The sequence below is a fragment of the Lithobates pipiens genome, unplaced genomic scaffold (assembly GCF_037356315.1).
Source record: "Lithobates pipiens isolate NorthernLeopardFrog02 unplaced genomic scaffold, aLitPip1_a1.2 Scaffold_1, whole genome shotgun sequence".
Classification (NCBI taxonomy): Eukaryota; Metazoa; Chordata; class Amphibia; order Anura; family Ranidae; genus Lithobates; species Lithobates pipiens.
This window is the reverse complement of record NW_027507685.1, coordinates 10908463-10925569: the sequence shown is the minus strand read 5'-3', so window position 1 is coordinate 10925569 and position 17107 is coordinate 10908463. Positions and strand designations below refer to the sequence as shown.

Genomic DNA, 17107 nt, shown 5'->3' with positions numbered 1-17107 from the left:
TAATATTAACAGTGGAATATTTTATCTGGGACCCTTTTATCCTTTCATTTTCTCTGCTTTTCCTTACTTTCCTTACACTTACTTATAGCGTCTAACACCTTGAATCATTTTACTGTATAGAATTATGACTTGTAATGCTTTGAATTATACTTTTAAATTCACTCTTTTTGGTCTTATTAGTATAATGTTATGTAGGGATTATGTGTATTGTGCTTACGTTGGCTACATAAAATTTTTCCTGTAAGTTGTAACTAAAAATTTGTTGGAAATAATAAATAGTTTTTTGTGCTACTTTAATAAATATTAAAAAAAAATGCGAGGCTTCTTAGTTGGTGACCAGAAAGACACAATTAAAGTGGTGTTAAACTCAAAACAAAGCTTAGCACTGCTTATTGCAGCTTACCAATCCTTAAAGCGGTTGTATACCCGCTGATTTTTTATTTATTTTTTCTCACCTGCAAAGGAAAAGGCATAATGAGCTAGTATGCACTGCATACTAGCTCATTATGAACTACTTACCTTAGAACGTGGCCCCGACATCTGGCCCGATCCACGCCGAGGGAGCTGACATGTTCCCTCGGCGTTTCTTCCGGGTATCGCATGCGTGGGAGCCGCGATACCCGTGAGAGATCTCTCCAGCAGGGTCCGGACTTTTTAGCCGAGAATCCCCTGTGCGCATGCGCCACTGCAGTCAGCGGCACATTGCGAGGGGAATATCTCCTAAACCGCACATGTTTAGGAGATTTTTTTTTACCTACAGGTAAGCCTTATTATAAGCTTTCCTGTAGGTAAAAGTCCCAAATTTGACTATACAACCACTTTAAATGACGTGGCTGCATTCATTTTCTTTTTTAAGGCTTTATTCCCTAAATTAAAAGTGAACTCGAACTAACACTTTTTAAGCGGTTAAAGCAACAGTTTATTTATTTTTTTTACTTTTGAAATGAAGGTGATAAGGTGACAAATGAATACAAGCTTGTTTGTCTCAACCCTCTAACTGCTACATATGTTGAAGCTTATGTTCAGTCTTTTAATCGAAGCTTCAAAATAACAGACTTACTGGCCGGATCACCAGGTCAAAAAATGGAAGAAAGTCTAAAATATTAAATGCAGCCAACTCTTCTAAGAACTGGTAGGCTGCAATATAATAAATGTTTTTTGTTTTTATTTAATACCACTTTAACTAAAAGAAGAAAACAAATATTGAAAAATGTTTTTTGGGGACCTAGGTGAAGAAAGTGCATTAATAAGATTTGATAAATACTGTCACTGAGAAATGGAGTCACACAATTAAAAGGTTAACCTGTTTGGATTTCTCATAGATCTAATATAATAGAATAAACATGTTTTAATGACCTCATTATCTTGTCTTAGGCCGCGTACACACGCGCGGACTGTTCGCCCAACCTTGTTCGGCAAACAGTTTGTCAAACAGTCCGCTCAAAATTTGCATGAGCGGACTTGCCCACACACGAGCGGACTGTTTGACGAACAAGGTTGGGCAAACAGTTCGCTCAACTTTTGAAATGAACGGACTCGCCCACGTAAGGAGGAGGCAAATCCGCCCATTTCGAGCGCGTGTACAGGTAGGCGGGGCCCGCGAAGGAGACGTCGCGGGCTCCGCCGCCTGGAATGGGCTTAAAGGGGAACCCCAACGCCGAAAAAAATCGGCGTGGGGGTTCCCCCCAAGTCCACACCAGACCCTTGTCCGAGCACGCTACCCGGCCGGCCAGGAAAGGGGGGCGAGCGAGCGCGCCCCCCCCTCCTGAGCCGTACCAGGCCGCGTGCCCTCAACATGGGGGGGTGCCTTGGGGAAGGGGGGGGCCGCGCGGCCCCCCCACCCCAAAGCACCTTGTCCCCATGTTGATGAGGACAAGGGCCTCTTCCCGACAACCCTGGCCGTTGGTTGTCGGGGTCTGCGGGCGGGGGGCTTATCGGAATCCGGGAGCCCCCTTTAAGAAGGGGGCCCCCGGATACCGGCCCCCCACCCTATGTGAATGAGTATGGGGTACAATGTACCCCTACCCATTCACCTGTGAAATAAAGTACAAATAAAAACACAACACAGGGGGAAAAAATATTTTATTGCACAGCCGGGGGTCTTCCGTCTTCGGGGGTCTTCTCGCCGGACTCCTCCGCTATGTGTGTGTAGCTCTTTTGCCAGCGGAGGAGTCCGGCTTTCTTCCTCCCCGCCGCCGGCCTCTTCTCCCGACTTCGGGGGTCTTGTCCCCCTCTTCGGTTCTTCTGCCGGGCCACCGCGCCTGGTCCGGTGGCCCGGTCTTCTGTCGCCGTCTTCCGTTCTTCTGTCGCCGCCTTCGGTTCTTCTGCCGGGCCACCGCGCCTTCTTGTAGCTCTTTTACAGGCGGTGGCCCGGTCTTCTGTCGCCGTCGCCGCCTTCCGTTCGTGTTCTTCTTCTTGTTCTTCTTGTTCTTCTCCAGGCGATGTTGACACGTCGCTCCCTCCGGCCGGAATGCCAGAGCCGCCCTGCGCTGTGACTTATATAGTGACAATGGGGCGGGGTCACATGGTATATGTCACATGGGTTGATGTCACATGGTGACCCCGCCCCCTTACGATGTCATAGTCCCCATGTGACATCAACCCATGTGACCAACCCATGTGACATATACCATGTGACCCCGCCCCATTGTCACTATATAAGTGACCGCACAGCGCGTCCCCGGCATTCCGGCCGGAGAGCTCGTCGAGTCAACATCGCCTGGAGAAGAACAAGAAGAACAAGAAGAAGAACAAGAACGGAAGGCGGCGACGGCGACAGAAGACCGGGCCACCGCCTGTAAAAGAGCTACAAGAAGGCGCGGTGGCCCGGCAGAAGAACCGAAGGCGGCGACAGAAGAACGGAAGACGGCGACAGAAGACCGGGCCACCGGACCAGGCGCGGTGGCCCGGCAGAAGAACCGAAGAGGGGGACAAGACCCCCGAAGTCGGGAGAAGAGGCCGGCGGCGGGGAGGAAGAAAGCCGGACTCCTCCGCTGGCAAAAGAGCTACACACACATAGCGGAGGAGTCCGGCGAGAAGACCCCCGAAGACGGAAGACCCCCGGCTGTGCAATAAAATATTTTTTCCCCCTGTGTTGTGTTTTTATTTGTACTTTATTTCACAGGTGAATGGGTAGGGGTACATTGTACCCCATACTCATTCACATAGGGTGGGGGGCCGGTATCCGGGGGCCCCCTTTTTAAAGGGGGCTCCCGGATTCCGATAAGCCCCCCGCCCGCAGACCCCGACAACCAACGGCCAGGGTTGTCGGGAAGAGGCCCTTGTCCTCATCAACATGGGGACAAGGTGCTTTGGGGTGGGGGGGCCGCGCGGCCCCCCCCTTCCCCAAGGCACCCCCCATGTTGAGGGCACGCGGCCTGGTACGGCTCAGGAGGGGGGGCGCGCTCGCTCGCCCCCCTTTCCTGGCCGGCCGGGTAGCGTGCTCGGACAAGGGTCTGGTGTGGACTTGGGGGGAACCCCCACGCCGATTTTTTTCGGCGTTGGGGTTCCCCTTTAAGCCCATTCCAGGCGGCGGAGCCCGCGACGTATCCTTCGCGGGCCCCGCCTACCTGTACACGCGCTCGAAATGGGCGGACTTTCCGAGCGGGAACAGTCCGCTCATTTCGAAAGTACAGCGGACAGGCCCACACACGGGCGGACTGTTCGCTCAAACACAGTTTCAGCGGACAGTTTTTCGGAATTTCCGAAAGACTTTGTCCGTCCAACTGTCCGCTGAAACTGTCCGCTGAAAGCCCACACACGAGCGGACTGTCCGCCCAAACACTGTTCAGCGGACAAGGTTGGGCGAACAGTCCGCCCGTGTGTACGCGGCCTTAGTTGTCATTTGCTAGTTTTTTGGTAAACTATACAAAAGCAGGGCATAGATCAGCTTTATTGAGGTTTATGTACGTGGGCATAATAACATCTACTGTACTAAGGATCATGCCTTTCAGAAAGCTGGCAGAAAGATCCTGCATAAAAAAATTTATTGGTCCATAAAGTGCTTACATTTACACATCTTTAGAACCATAAACATTCGTAAAATGTTCACATCTGTAAAACGTTTCTTCCATTCCCCTACTCAGTTTTCAATCCCAGCATGAATGCAAATGTATGCATTTGAATGTGTACACATGTAATTTACCCAGAAATACTGACCATGGAAGCTGAATTTTCTAGCTGAAAGCAGTGCAAGATTACTGAGTACAACACAGCTGTGTGCATATGTCCATAATATACAACACTGCTGTGCTCAGATCCATAAAAGAAACTGAATGGATATGGATCTGAATGCATTTTTATGCCCCGTGTGTATGACCCCTTTGTCGGAAACCATGAAATCACACAGAGACAGAAGTACAGTTAAATCACACTTGTTTAATAATAAAAGTAAATAGAACAAACATTGTCAAAACATAGCCAGAGTGCAGGAACCTGGAACGGATAGTCAGACAAGCGAAACGTCAGGGAGACGGAGATAAGTGTAGTAAAACAGCAAGCAGGATCTGGAGCCAGAAGGGATGTCAGCCGAGCAAGTCTTTCAACAGGAATGCAGGAGATAGTCTCTGTGATGTTGACCAAGGCAAAGGCAGAGATCCTCTTGACTAAATGGCTTAATTTGGGAGGACTGACGAGCAGGATATCATCAACAGCTGAGTAACTGTGGAGAGATAGGAGCTGGCAATTAGCCGACAGCTGAGCGGCCAGCTCAGAGAAGAAGGGCTGAGCCCAGGCCTGCATGGTTGGATTGAGACTAGTGCACTTGGGGGGAGATTTACTAAAAGAGATGCACACAGAATCTGGTGCAGCTGTGCATGCTAACCAATCAGCTTCAGCTTGTTCAATTAAGCTTTGACAATGACATCTAAAAGCTGATTGGTTACTATGCACAGCTGCACCAGATTCTGTGCGCACTAGCTTTAGGCCCCTTTCACACTGGGGCGGTTTTCAGGTGCTACAGCGCTAAAAATAGCACCTGTGTAGCGCCTGAAAAAAATGACCCCTTTCACTCCAGTGTGAAAGCGGGCGGTTTCAACCCAAAACCACCCCACTAGCGGCCGCAGACCACCGCTAAAACGACGATAAAGCGCCGCTAAATATAGCGGCGCTTTACCACCGACGCCCGCACAGCCCCAGTCTGAAAGGGGCCTTAGTAACTTTCCAAAGTGTATTTCCACTTTGCAGTCAAGTTTGAGAACCCCCCACTAAATCTTTGTTTTGTCTTCCCATTCACACAAAATACCTAAAAAAAAATAAAAAAATAATCATAATCCTACTATTCTAGTTGTTCGCTTGAAGCAGTTTTATACATAGGACACCATAGGCAGCTTCTATTGTTTTGAAAAGATAGCAATGTGAAGATGAGCATAATGATGTATTAATCATTATAATAGCAACTTATCTTAATCATGCATGCATCTTTATCATATGACTTCTTGAGTGGCATGCCACTAATTTTTTTATTTTACTTTTTCTAGCCGTGCTTGTTTGGTTCGTGGTCAGGTGATTGCTGTAGATGGGACACCACTTGTAGGCGTCAATGTCAGCTTTGCACACCATAATGATTATGGATATACCATCAGCCGACAAGATGGAAGGTACATTTCTAATGTTGTAAACATTGTTCATTTATTGATTGTTTTCCATTTTCACAGAACATGTATCCTTTAACCACTTCAGCCCCAAAAGATTTTACCCCCTTCCTGACCAGAGCACTTTTTACAATTTGGCACTGCGACATTTTAACTGACAACTGCGCGGTCATGCGATGCTGTACCCAACAAAATGTGGGTCCTTTTTTTCCCACAAATAGAGCTTTCTTTTGGTGGTATATGATCACCCCTGTGGTTTTTATTTTTGTGCTATAAACAAAAAAGAGCGTACATTTTTTTTTTTTAAACAATATTTTTTTATTTTTTGCTATAATAAATATCCCCCAATTTTAAAAAAAATAAAATTTCTTCATCAGTTTAGGCCAATATATATTCATCTTTTTGGTAAAAGAAAATGCAATAAGTGTATATTGCTTGGTTTGCACAAAAGTTATAGCGTCTGCACTCTATGGGAAAGATTTATGGCATTTTCATTTTTTTTGTTACTAGTAATGGCGGTGATCTGCTGTTTTTAGCGGTACTGCCACTGTGCAATGGATAGATCAGATACTTTTGACACATTTTTGGGACCATTGACATTTATACAGCGATCAGTGCTATAAATATGCACTGATTACTGTGTAAATGTCACTAGCAGGGAAAGGGTTAACACTAGGGGTGACACTAAGGGGTTAAATGTGTGTTCCATCAATATGTTCTAACTGTGAGGGGATAGGACTGACTAGGGGAGGAGACATATCATTGTTCCTAATAGGAACAAATGATATGTCTCCTCTGCCCTGACAGAACAGGGATTTGTCTGTTTACACACACAAATCCCCATGCTGGCTCTCATGCATGCAATCGCACGTGTCCGGCGGTGATCGTGGCCGCCAGCCATGCGCATCGGGTCCTACACCAGGCGCACGCATGCCCTCTGGCGGCCACTAAAGGGAAGGATGTACCCATACGGGATTTCGCCCAGGAGAGCCATGCTGCCACAGTTTACCTACGTGAGCGATTCAGGAACTGGTTAAAAAACAGCCACATTACACAAACATAAACATTATCTGACTGTATGTATTACTTGCAGCAGTTTTTAGATCTGATTTAAGCTTTTATTATTATTATTATTATTATACAGGATTTATATAGCGCCAACAGTTTACGCAGCACTTTACAATGTGTGGGGGGGGCAACACAATTACAGTACAGTTCAATACAAAAGGTACAGGAGGGTCCTGATCATAGAGCTTACATTCTAAAGGGAGGGAGTGGTGGTACAAAAGGTAATAGCTGCAGAGAATGATTTGATGTGGGGGTGGCCTGATTCACACCTATGCAGGTTGCAGTTTGCATATTCCAGGTGTATTTTGCGTTTTTTAATACACTTTTTTGATCCATTGAAGTCTATGGAACCAAAAACCAGAAAGAAGTCCCTAGCTCTTTCCATAAAATGAATAGATGTGAACTACTTCCATAGGAAACCATGTTTAATGGACTGTAGTGTGTTTCTGCAAAACTGAAAATGTACTGAAAATGCATAGGTGTGAACTAGGCTTTAGAGAAAAAAAACGCTTGGTATGGGAAGCTATGTCCAACTCTTAGGCCGCGTACACACGGGCGGATTGTCTGCCCAACTAAGTTCGGCAGACAATCCGACAGACAGTCCGTTCAAAATTAGCATGAACGGACTTGACCACACACGATGAGCAGACAGTCCGCTGAAAGCGTGCGTGATGACGTGTACAGCACGTACGACGGGACTAGAAAAACGACGTCCTATACACTGCAATGCAACCTTCGGCCATGTAAACCCTTTCTGAGCATGCGCCATACTTAGTCCGTCCAACTTGCCTACACACGAGCGGACTGTCCGCTGAAACCAAGTTTGGACGGACAAAACCAAGTTTGAACGGACTGTCTTACGGAAATTCCGTAAGACTTTGTTCGTCAGATTGTCCGCTGAAAAAGTCCGCTGAAGCCCACACACGAACGGATTGTCCGCTGAAACACGGTTCAGCGGACTAAGTTGGACAGACAATCCGCCCGTGTGTACGCGGCCTTAGGCTGGATTCACACCTATGGCATTTTTAGTGCTTTTTGCATTTTGCAGATTTGCACTACAGAACGTGTTCCATAGGAAGCCATGTTAAATGGACTGTCTTGCAAACCTGCAAAAAGCACTAAAATGCATAGGTGTGAATCAGGCCTAAGGCTGGATTCACATCTATGGCATTTTTAGTGCTTTTTGCATTCTGCAGATTTGCACTACAGAACATGTTCCATAGGGAACCATGTTGTATGAACTGTAGTGGAAATCTGCAAAATGCAAGAAGCACTAAAAATGCATAGGTGCGAATCCAGCCTTAGAAACAGCGCTATATTATCACTAACTAAAAAAAAAAACATGCAGCAATTTGGCAAATTAAAGGATTATCGATCTGATGAAAAACAAAACAGATTGCACTATTGTCAAAAAGCAAGAACAATACCATAAATAACAATAATTAACTACAGCCAGTTGAATACTTATGAATGTATCTGTGCTTACTTTTATGACCATACTGTTATATATTACATAATGTTTTCTGTATTCCTATATTTTTTCTTCTAGCTTTGACCTGGTCACAATTGGTGGTATCTCAATCACCCTCCTTTTTGAGAGGTCGCCTTTTGTTACTGTGAAGAGGACATTGTGGTTGCCCTGGAACAAATTTGTCGTTGTTGATAAAGTAGAAATGCAGAGAACAGAGATGGAGCCCCTATTATGTGACATGAGCAGTTTTATCAACCCAAATCCAATTGTTCTTTCTTCACCATTAACAAAGTTTGCTGGATCATGTGCACAGAGAGGATCGGTCATCTCCGAATTGCAGGTAATTTCATGATAATGAACATCACATTTCATATAGCGTCAGGTCTGAAACAAAACTGAGATATAAAAAGACCAAAAAATAAATAAAAAATACCAGCTTCATTTACATATTTTAAAAATAATATTCATCTTAAGAAAATGTATTAGCCCCTGTACACACGGTCGGACATTCCGACAACAAAATCCGTCGGATTTTGTCCGACGGATTTTGCCGAAACTGGTGTTGCATACACACGGTCGGACAAAGTTGTTGGAAAATCCGATCGTTCGTAACATGATGGCGTAATTTAGTTATGACGGGACTACGTTCAGGCTAGTAGCCAATACATACACAGGGTTACTTGGACTGACACTGGAAGTGCTCAGCTCAGAACTCTGAATCGGGGAAACCAAAGTCAGCATACTTTAAAGAGGAGGGCCGGTTAAAAAAAAAAAAAATTTAAAGTCAGCAGCTGCAAACACTGCAGCTGCTGACTTAATAAGCAGACTTACCTGTCCAGGGCGCCGCCATTCTTTCTAAGGGAAACAGGCAGTGGAGCCTTGCAGCTTCACTGCCCGTTTCCTACTGCGCATGCGCGAGTCGCGCAGCACTCTGTGAATGGGACGTGCTGTGTTCTGGGACACACAGTTCCCAGAACACAGCGCAACCCATTACTCAGAAGACAATGCGACGAGCAGAGAAGAAAGAAGATCTCCGCGGAGGAGGAAGAGGCAGATTAGGATGATGTGCCTAGCAACAGGCATTTCTGGTAAGTAAAAAAAAAATTTTTTTTTTCATTTTTTTTTTTTTAAGATTTTTTTTCTAATTTTTAATGTGTTTTTTTTTTCCGGGTGGCCCTCCACTTTAACTAAGTTTTTTTCCTAACACCTCAGGAACCGAACATCTGGGTTCCCCTTTAAGAAAAACCATATTAGAACATACACTTTTCAATATACTAGTTTGTGTTTACGTATTAGGTTTAAGTCTGCGTTTAGGCTGTGAATGAAAATGAATACTCTATTTGTACATACTGTGTATCATAAAAGCAATCATTTCAGCCACACAATTCCATATTTATTACGTCTTCTTGTGAAAAATGGGACCTTGGCAAATTCCGGTAAATCTATTTTTTCACATTGATACATTTTGCATGTACAGCAAAATGCAGCCTTTATATTTATATCTTCCATCAGGATCCAGCATATAGCTATAAAGTATAGTAAATAGTGATTTCCTGTACAAACTCCGGTATGCATTTATGTTTTGTAGACCAAACCTGGTTTGCTATGTATATCTTCCCTACTGGAAAATAACTCTGTAGCTGATGCAGATGAATCACTAGAAAGCTTGTAGAATGGTGTAATCCTTGAGTTTGACCCTTAAGATTTACTTCATGCAGGTTTAATATACATCCTCTTATTCTGACATACTTATTGCTGCTTTCCTTTTATCATCTCCACAGTCAATAACATAAATCTATAGAGCATCAGCCAGCCACAAATACTGCACATCTACTTACTTTCTCATCCACACCAGATGCTAACTTAGTGAAGCTATCTCAGCATTGCCTATGCCTATTCTTGCATTATACTCTGCTCTGTTCTCTTATGGTAGTAAACCACTTTATTTTATTTTATTATTTTAACCTTTATTTCGATAAATAGTATTTTTTTTCAGTTCATTACTCCCTATATTTAGCAAGAGTGGTATGCGTTAGTATTAGTCTTAGGGCTGCATTATTAATGGTAGCCAGTCGGAATTTTAAATTACAGTGTGTAAGAGCATCAGATTGATCAGAAGACTATGGTGATAATTAAAGAATGTTTATGGCTTTCAATCCTTATTTTGACCACACAATGGGGTCAATTCAGTAAAGGATTGATATGATATGATATGAAGGTCACATGACTTTTCTGAAATATTGAATGAGATAATAAAAGATTAAATTAAAGTCAAATATTGAACGTGATGTAAATACTGTACATTTGTTAAAAAGGTGAGGTACACCTGAAATAGGTACACCAAAATACTTGGAAAAAAAACACTCAAAAACACTTGGTGTAGGCCAGGGATATGCAATTAGCGGACCTCCAGCTGTTGCAGAACTACAAGTCCCATGAGGCATAGCAAGACTGTGAGGCAGCGTACACACGCGGGGACTGTTCGCTCAACTTTGTTCGTCAAACAGTTTCAGCGGACAGTCCGCTCAAAATTTGCATGGACGGACTTGCCCACACACGACGAACGAACAGTCCGCTGAAACTTGCGCGATGACGTGAACGGCACGTACGACGGGACGAAAAATACGACGTCCTATACACTGCAATACAACCTTCGGCGTATAAATCCTTTCTGAGCATGCGCGGAACTTAGTTTGACGAACAAGCCTACACACGAGGGGACTGTCCGCTGAAACAAAGTTTGAGCAGACAGTTTTACGGAAATTCCGAAAAACTTTGTTCAGCAGACTGTTCGCTGAAACTGTCCGCTGAAGCCCACACACGAGCGGACTGTCCGCCGAAACACTGTTCAGCGGACAAAGTTGAGCGAACAGTCCGCCCGTGTGTACGCGGCCTCACAGCCAGAAGCATGACACCCAGAGTCAGAGGCATGATGGGACTTGTAGTTTTGCATCAGCTGGAGGTCCGCTAATTGCATATCCCTGGTGTAGGCAGTCTGTATTTTAATAAAGCACAAAATAAGACCCCTTAGCCCTTGTACACACGGTCGGAGATTCCGACACCCAAATCCGTTGGATTTTGTCCGTCGGATTTTGTCAGACGGATTTTGTCCGAAACTGTTGCATACACACGGTCGGACAAAGTTGTCGGAAAATCCGACGTGATGACATTATTTCATTACGACGGGACTACGTTCAGGCTAGTAGCCAATAGCTTTGGTGTAGGAATTTGATCTGAGCATGCGTGGCACTTTGTCCGATTGGAATTCTCTACACATGATTGGAGTATGTGCGATCGGAGCATTTTGTCGGAAAATTTTACCAACAAGTTGGAAAACTTGGTCCGACGGATACTCCAATGGAAACAGTCCGATGTAGACCACACACAGTCAGAATATCCGACAAAACGGTGCTCCGACCGTCTGTACAAGGGCTAGCTAACACATGGAGCAGGCTCTGTTGGAAGTCGCCTGCTCAGCTGGGAATCTGTCCACTGATCCCTGCTGAGTAGGCGGATGGATGGTCTTTGTTCGCTATGCTGCTTATGCAGAGCGGACACAGACGCAGCCTGCTCCCCTTTATGGGATGGGGGATGGTGGGGATGTAAACCGATCGCCTGTCAGTATACATCTGACTGCCATCCAATCCACTAGACAGATGGGGTATGGATGCCCATCCGTCTATTTTTAGCAGACAGGATTGGATTAATGTCGCCACTCCGTAGAGGAGACTGGAGGCTCCGAAAAACTGATGGGCGGACCCGATCGCTCTGCCTGTGTGAAAGGGCGCTAACAATGAGGGGAACTCTGCACTGGCCAGTAAGTTTAAAAATGTACAATGTATCAGAGTGAAAAAGCTCAGAGATGAAAATGAATTATAACTTTTCACCAGGGGGAGATAATTCTGTTAATGAATGCATGCTAAAATGTTTCACAATATTTCTGTGTGCATTCTTTTACAGAACTATCTGTTTTACAGAACTATCTGGTGCAGTGTTAGCATGTAATATATATATATATATATATATATATATATATATATATATATATATATATATATATATATATATATATATATATATTAAAAGCAACATTAGAAATAAGGTAAATTTTAAGTGCAAAATATCACAAAACATAAAAACATAAATATTTAATATATTTGGTAAAAAAAACATGTTTTTTAATGACTTATTTTGACTTAAATACCACATTCATTATTTTAACTCAAAACTTCATGCAGTATTTCTCTCTTATTGCATTGACCCCAATGGAATTGAAGCATTTCTAAAGGCAATTTTCTATTATAAAAATAATAAACATATTATACTGGCTCTTCTGGAGTTCCACATCGGCGATCTAGGCTCTTCCTCTTCCTCTAACTTTATCAACTTAACTTATAACCAAACTTGACGAAATGCTAGGTTTGGCCTTTAAAGTGGTAGTGAATGAATGAATGAAATACTTGTATAGCGCACAATGCGAACTGAATCGCCTCTAGGCGCTGAAAGCTGAAAGTTTTTTTACTTTCTATGCATGAAGATAAAAAAAAAACCTGTGTGCTGCTCCCCCCACAGCCCCTCCCTTATATTCACCAGAGCGCCCTCTCGATCCAGCAATGTGCATGGGAGCCTTGGCTGTCCTGGGTCTCTCTCTCTCCTTGTTGGCTGAGCCACAGCAGTGGGAGCTATTGGCTTCCATTGCTGTCAATCAGAGCCAGTGAGCCAATGAGGAGAGAGCAGGGGTGGTGCCAAGCCACGGCTCTGTGTGTCTTATGGAAGCATAGAGCGGGGCTTGGGAGCAAGTACGCAGAAGTGCCCCCATAGCAAGTGGCTTGCTATTGGAAACTGGTTAAGGGGCATGAGCCAGGAGTGCTGGCAGGGGACTCAAGAAGAAGAGGATTGGGGCTGCTCTGTGCAAAACCATTGCACAGAGCAATTAAAGGGGTTGTAAACCCTCATTCTATCCATTAAGGTGAAAAACCACCCATCATACAGCAGCCCCCCTGAGCCCCCATTTTACTTACCCGAGCCCTGCAATTCCTGTGATGGGAATGAGCACACCAGCTCCAGCCGGTGTTTTGTGTCCTGATTGGATAGATTTATAGCAGTGCAGCCATTGGCTCCCACTGCTGTCATTCAAATCCAATGACGTGGCAGAGTCCTGCTGTCTGTGTCAATAGACGTAGCAGCAGGACTCAGAAGTGCATCCGCACGGGTGTCCCAAAGGAGAGCGCTTCTCCAACGGGGCACTCGAGAAGAGGAGGAGCCACTAGCGCAGCTGAGGGACCCCAGAAGATCGGGGTCACTTAGTGCAAAACCAACAGCACAGAGGAGGTAAGTATGACATGTTTGTTCTAAAAAAAAAAAAGGTTTATTAACCCTTTAAGTATGACATGTTTGTTATTAAAAAAAAAACAAAAAAAACAAGCAAACCTTTAGAATCACTTTAAATGCTTAGAAGTGCATTGCTAAATAAGCCACAAGTTAGAACAAACCAGAATACGCTGTTCTTTCTCATATAACCTTGCTCCTTTTGATTTGAAACAATAATAGAATGCTTTCTAGTTTGACTTCAGTTAGTTCAGCGCAGCTCACTTAATGGACACACAGTGCTGTAATAGAATTTAAAAATTCATGGGATGGGCAGAGCGAGATGGAAAAAGTTAGAAAACAAGAAAAAAGAGGTCAACAAGTTTTCCAGTAAATTGGGGTTATATGGACAGTATTGTCCAGGATCCTGTGTTCAATCTAGGATGATAAAAAAAGAAGAGTGCTTTGGTATAGTGAAATAAAATGGGGTCAGCTGCTGCTCTGTACACAGTCTACCTGCTGTAAAACAGCAATACATTGTGCAGCCCTACACGGCTGATCTGTGACATACCAAGAGGTTTTCTGTTGGCTATATATTTAACGGTTCAAAAGTTTTGATTGTGTATTATGTAACAGTGTGTAACAATAAAAATTAGATTTTTCTGCAAAAAGTAAAACATACTTATATGAGTTCAAGTATACTGGTAAAGTGGTGGTAAAACTGTGCTATTTTTTGCGCCGCTTTACCGTTATTTTAGCGGAGGTATTCGGCCGCTAGCGGGGCAGTTTTACCCCCATGCTAGCGGCAGAGAAAGGTTTAAAACCACCGCAAAACGCTGCTGCAGCGGCGCTTTGCTGGCGGTAAAGCCGCGCTGCCCCATTCATTTCAATGGGCAGGAGCGGTGAAGGAGCAGTATACCTCTCCTTCACCGCTCCAAAAATGCGGCTAGCAGGACTTTTTTTACCGTCCTGCCAGCGCACCGCTCCATTGTGAAAGCCTTCGGGCTTTTACACTGGAGTGTGAGGAGCAGCTCTTTCAGGGCGCTTTGCAGGTGCTATGTTTAGCGATGTAGCGCCTACAAAGTGCCCCAGTTTGAAAAGGGTCTTATGGAGGCTCATGTGGGTGTTATCCAAGTCTGAATGCAAATGCAGTCTGCCTAGGAATACCCACTCCTCCAGATCGACATCACCCATCAAGGCATGCTCCCAAAAATCAACCCACTGCTTGCAACAGGGCTGAAGGCTCTTGAAAAAAGTTCTGAGGAAGGGGACTGTGATGTTTTCAGGAAGCTATGTACAGAACCCTGTTCTCACCTCTCACCAGCTGTGGTCTGCCTGCATTCAATTGAGAAGCATGGAGACTAGTGTTAATTTTGGCAGTGAATTTTGATTTAGTTTTAGTCTTATGCCGCGTACACACAACCAGACTTTTCAACGGACTAGTTCCGACGGTCTTCCCAACGGACTTTTGGCGGAGTTCCTCTTATCAGCCCACAAGCACAGCTCCGCATCTGTCTGGCTCCTTGTGCTGCTCTGATTTCTCCCAGTCTGAGCTTTTCTGCATTCATTTGCGTCTTTTTATCTGCCTAGAGTTTAACTTTAAAATTGTATTGCATTGAAGACTGCAGAAGGGATTACACAAATCCTGTTGCCGAGTTTAATATATTTGTACATGTACATTTAAAAACAATATATTATACGAGATATTCATGATTAATTTGGTTTACATTTTGAGTGGTTTGCTTAAAATATGTTTTAATAATATTTAAGTAGCTTTTCCACTGTTTGGTGGTACAGGCTTATTACATAAACATATTGTTTTTAATTCTTGCCTGACTTTGATTTGTCTGTAATCTTGTGGTACGGGTTCCTTAATTGCTTATAATCTCCACTCCCCCCTCTTTTCTCCCTTTCTTTCCCTTCCTTCCCTTCCCTGCTGGTGTTTTAAATATTGGTTGTTAATCTCCATTGGGCGTACCATCATTGCCACACTTGTTATAATACAGATTACGATTACACCCCTTCTTTAATTCCTATGAATGTAAAATACCGCTGTTATTGTGTTGTTTGAGTCTTGGTACTCTTTTTGTACTTGCATGTATACCTTGCAAAAATAATAATAAAACTTTAATCTGGTAAAAAAAATAAAAATAAAATATTGTAATGAATCACGTGTGGCCACTGGCAAACAAAGTTTGATATACGCAAACCTAAACACTTATAATATCATAAAATGATGCAGTACCAATACAGATACAAAAATAAATGATTAAGTAAACAGCTTTCAATGTACAAATGTGAAGTCTCTCTTGAATCAAAGTCCATATATACTATATTACCAAATTTATTGGGACGCCTGCCTATACACGCACATGAGCTTTAATGGCATCCCAATCCCAGTGCAGGCCAGTCAAGTTCCTCCACCCCAAACTCGCTCATCCATGTCTTTATGGACCTTGCTTTGTGCACTGATCCAAATCATATTGTGGAGGGGGGATTATGGTGTTGGGGTTGTTTTTCAGGGGTTGGGCTTGACCCCTTAGTTCCAGTGAAAGGAACTCTAAGCCCTTGTACACACAGTCGGACATTCCGACAACAAAATCCTTCGGATTTTGTCCGAAACTTGTGTTGCATACATACGGTCGGACAAAGTTGTCGGAAAATCCAATTGTTCAGAACGTGATGACGTTATTTCGTTACGACGGGACTACGTTCAGGCTAGTAGCCAATAGCTTTGGTCTAGGAATTTGATCTGAGCATGCGTGGCACTTTGTCTGATCGGAATTCTCTACAAACGATCGGACAAAGTCCCTTCGGACCATGTTGTCGGAAAATTTTATAGCCCAGCTCTAAAACTTTGTCTGTCGGATTTTCCGACAGAAACAGTCTGATGGAGCCCCCACATGGTCGGATTATCCGATAACACGGTCCGATGGGACATTTTCCGTCAGAATGTCCGACCGTGTGTACAAGGGCTAAGGGCGTTCGCATACCAAGACATTTTGGACACTTCCATGCTCCCAACTTTGTGGGAACAGTTTAGGGATGGCCCCTTTTTTTCAAACATGACTGTGCACCAGTGCATAAAGCAAGGTCCATAAAGACATGGATGAGCGAGTTTGAGGTGGAAGAACTTGGCTGACCTGCACTCAACCTGACCTCAACCCGATAGAACACCTTTGGGATGAATTAGAGTGGACACTGTGAGGCAGGCCTTCTCTTCCACATCAGTGCCTGACCTCAAAAGTGCGCTTCTGTAAGAATGATCAAACATTCCCATACACACACTCCCATAGACACACAGATAGAGCCAACAGAAAGCCAGTGATAGTGTAATAGTTTAAATACAAGTTTAATGTAGAACAGAACTAGTCATCCAGTTTAAACATTGTGACAACAGCATGATGTCAGCATTGAGACTCTGTCCTGACTAGTTTTTCTCAAAATGGAAATTCTCAAGGGGTCCTCTAGGTTCATCTGCCATCTTTTTGTAGTCCACTTTACCCGACCTGCAGGAGGCGACAGGCTGCTCAGTCATTTTGCCATATGGCTGAATCTCCACAGAAACATCCCAAATCTATTAAAATCAGATAATAAAATGCCAGTAGGTCTGGTATAATTACTCACAATCCAGCATTGATAACCATGATAAAGAAAAAATGCCCATACA

General features: G+C 43.9%; 1 protein-coding gene across 5 annotated transcripts in view; it reads left to right on the top strand.

The window, feature by feature from the left end:
* TENM1 (teneurin transmembrane protein 1) overlaps positions 1–17107 on the top strand; it is a 912904-nt gene that overhangs the window by 638947 nt on the left and 256850 nt on the right. For all 5 annotated transcript variants that reach the window (XM_077478732.1, XM_077478724.1, XM_077478714.1 and 2 more), the window contains 2 exons: positions 5478–5597; positions 8209–8470. In XM_077478732.1, coding sequence (XP_077334858.1) covers positions 5478–5597; positions 8209–8470 — 382 coding nt within the window. The remainder of the gene's footprint in view (positions 1–5477; positions 5598–8208; positions 8471–17107) is intronic.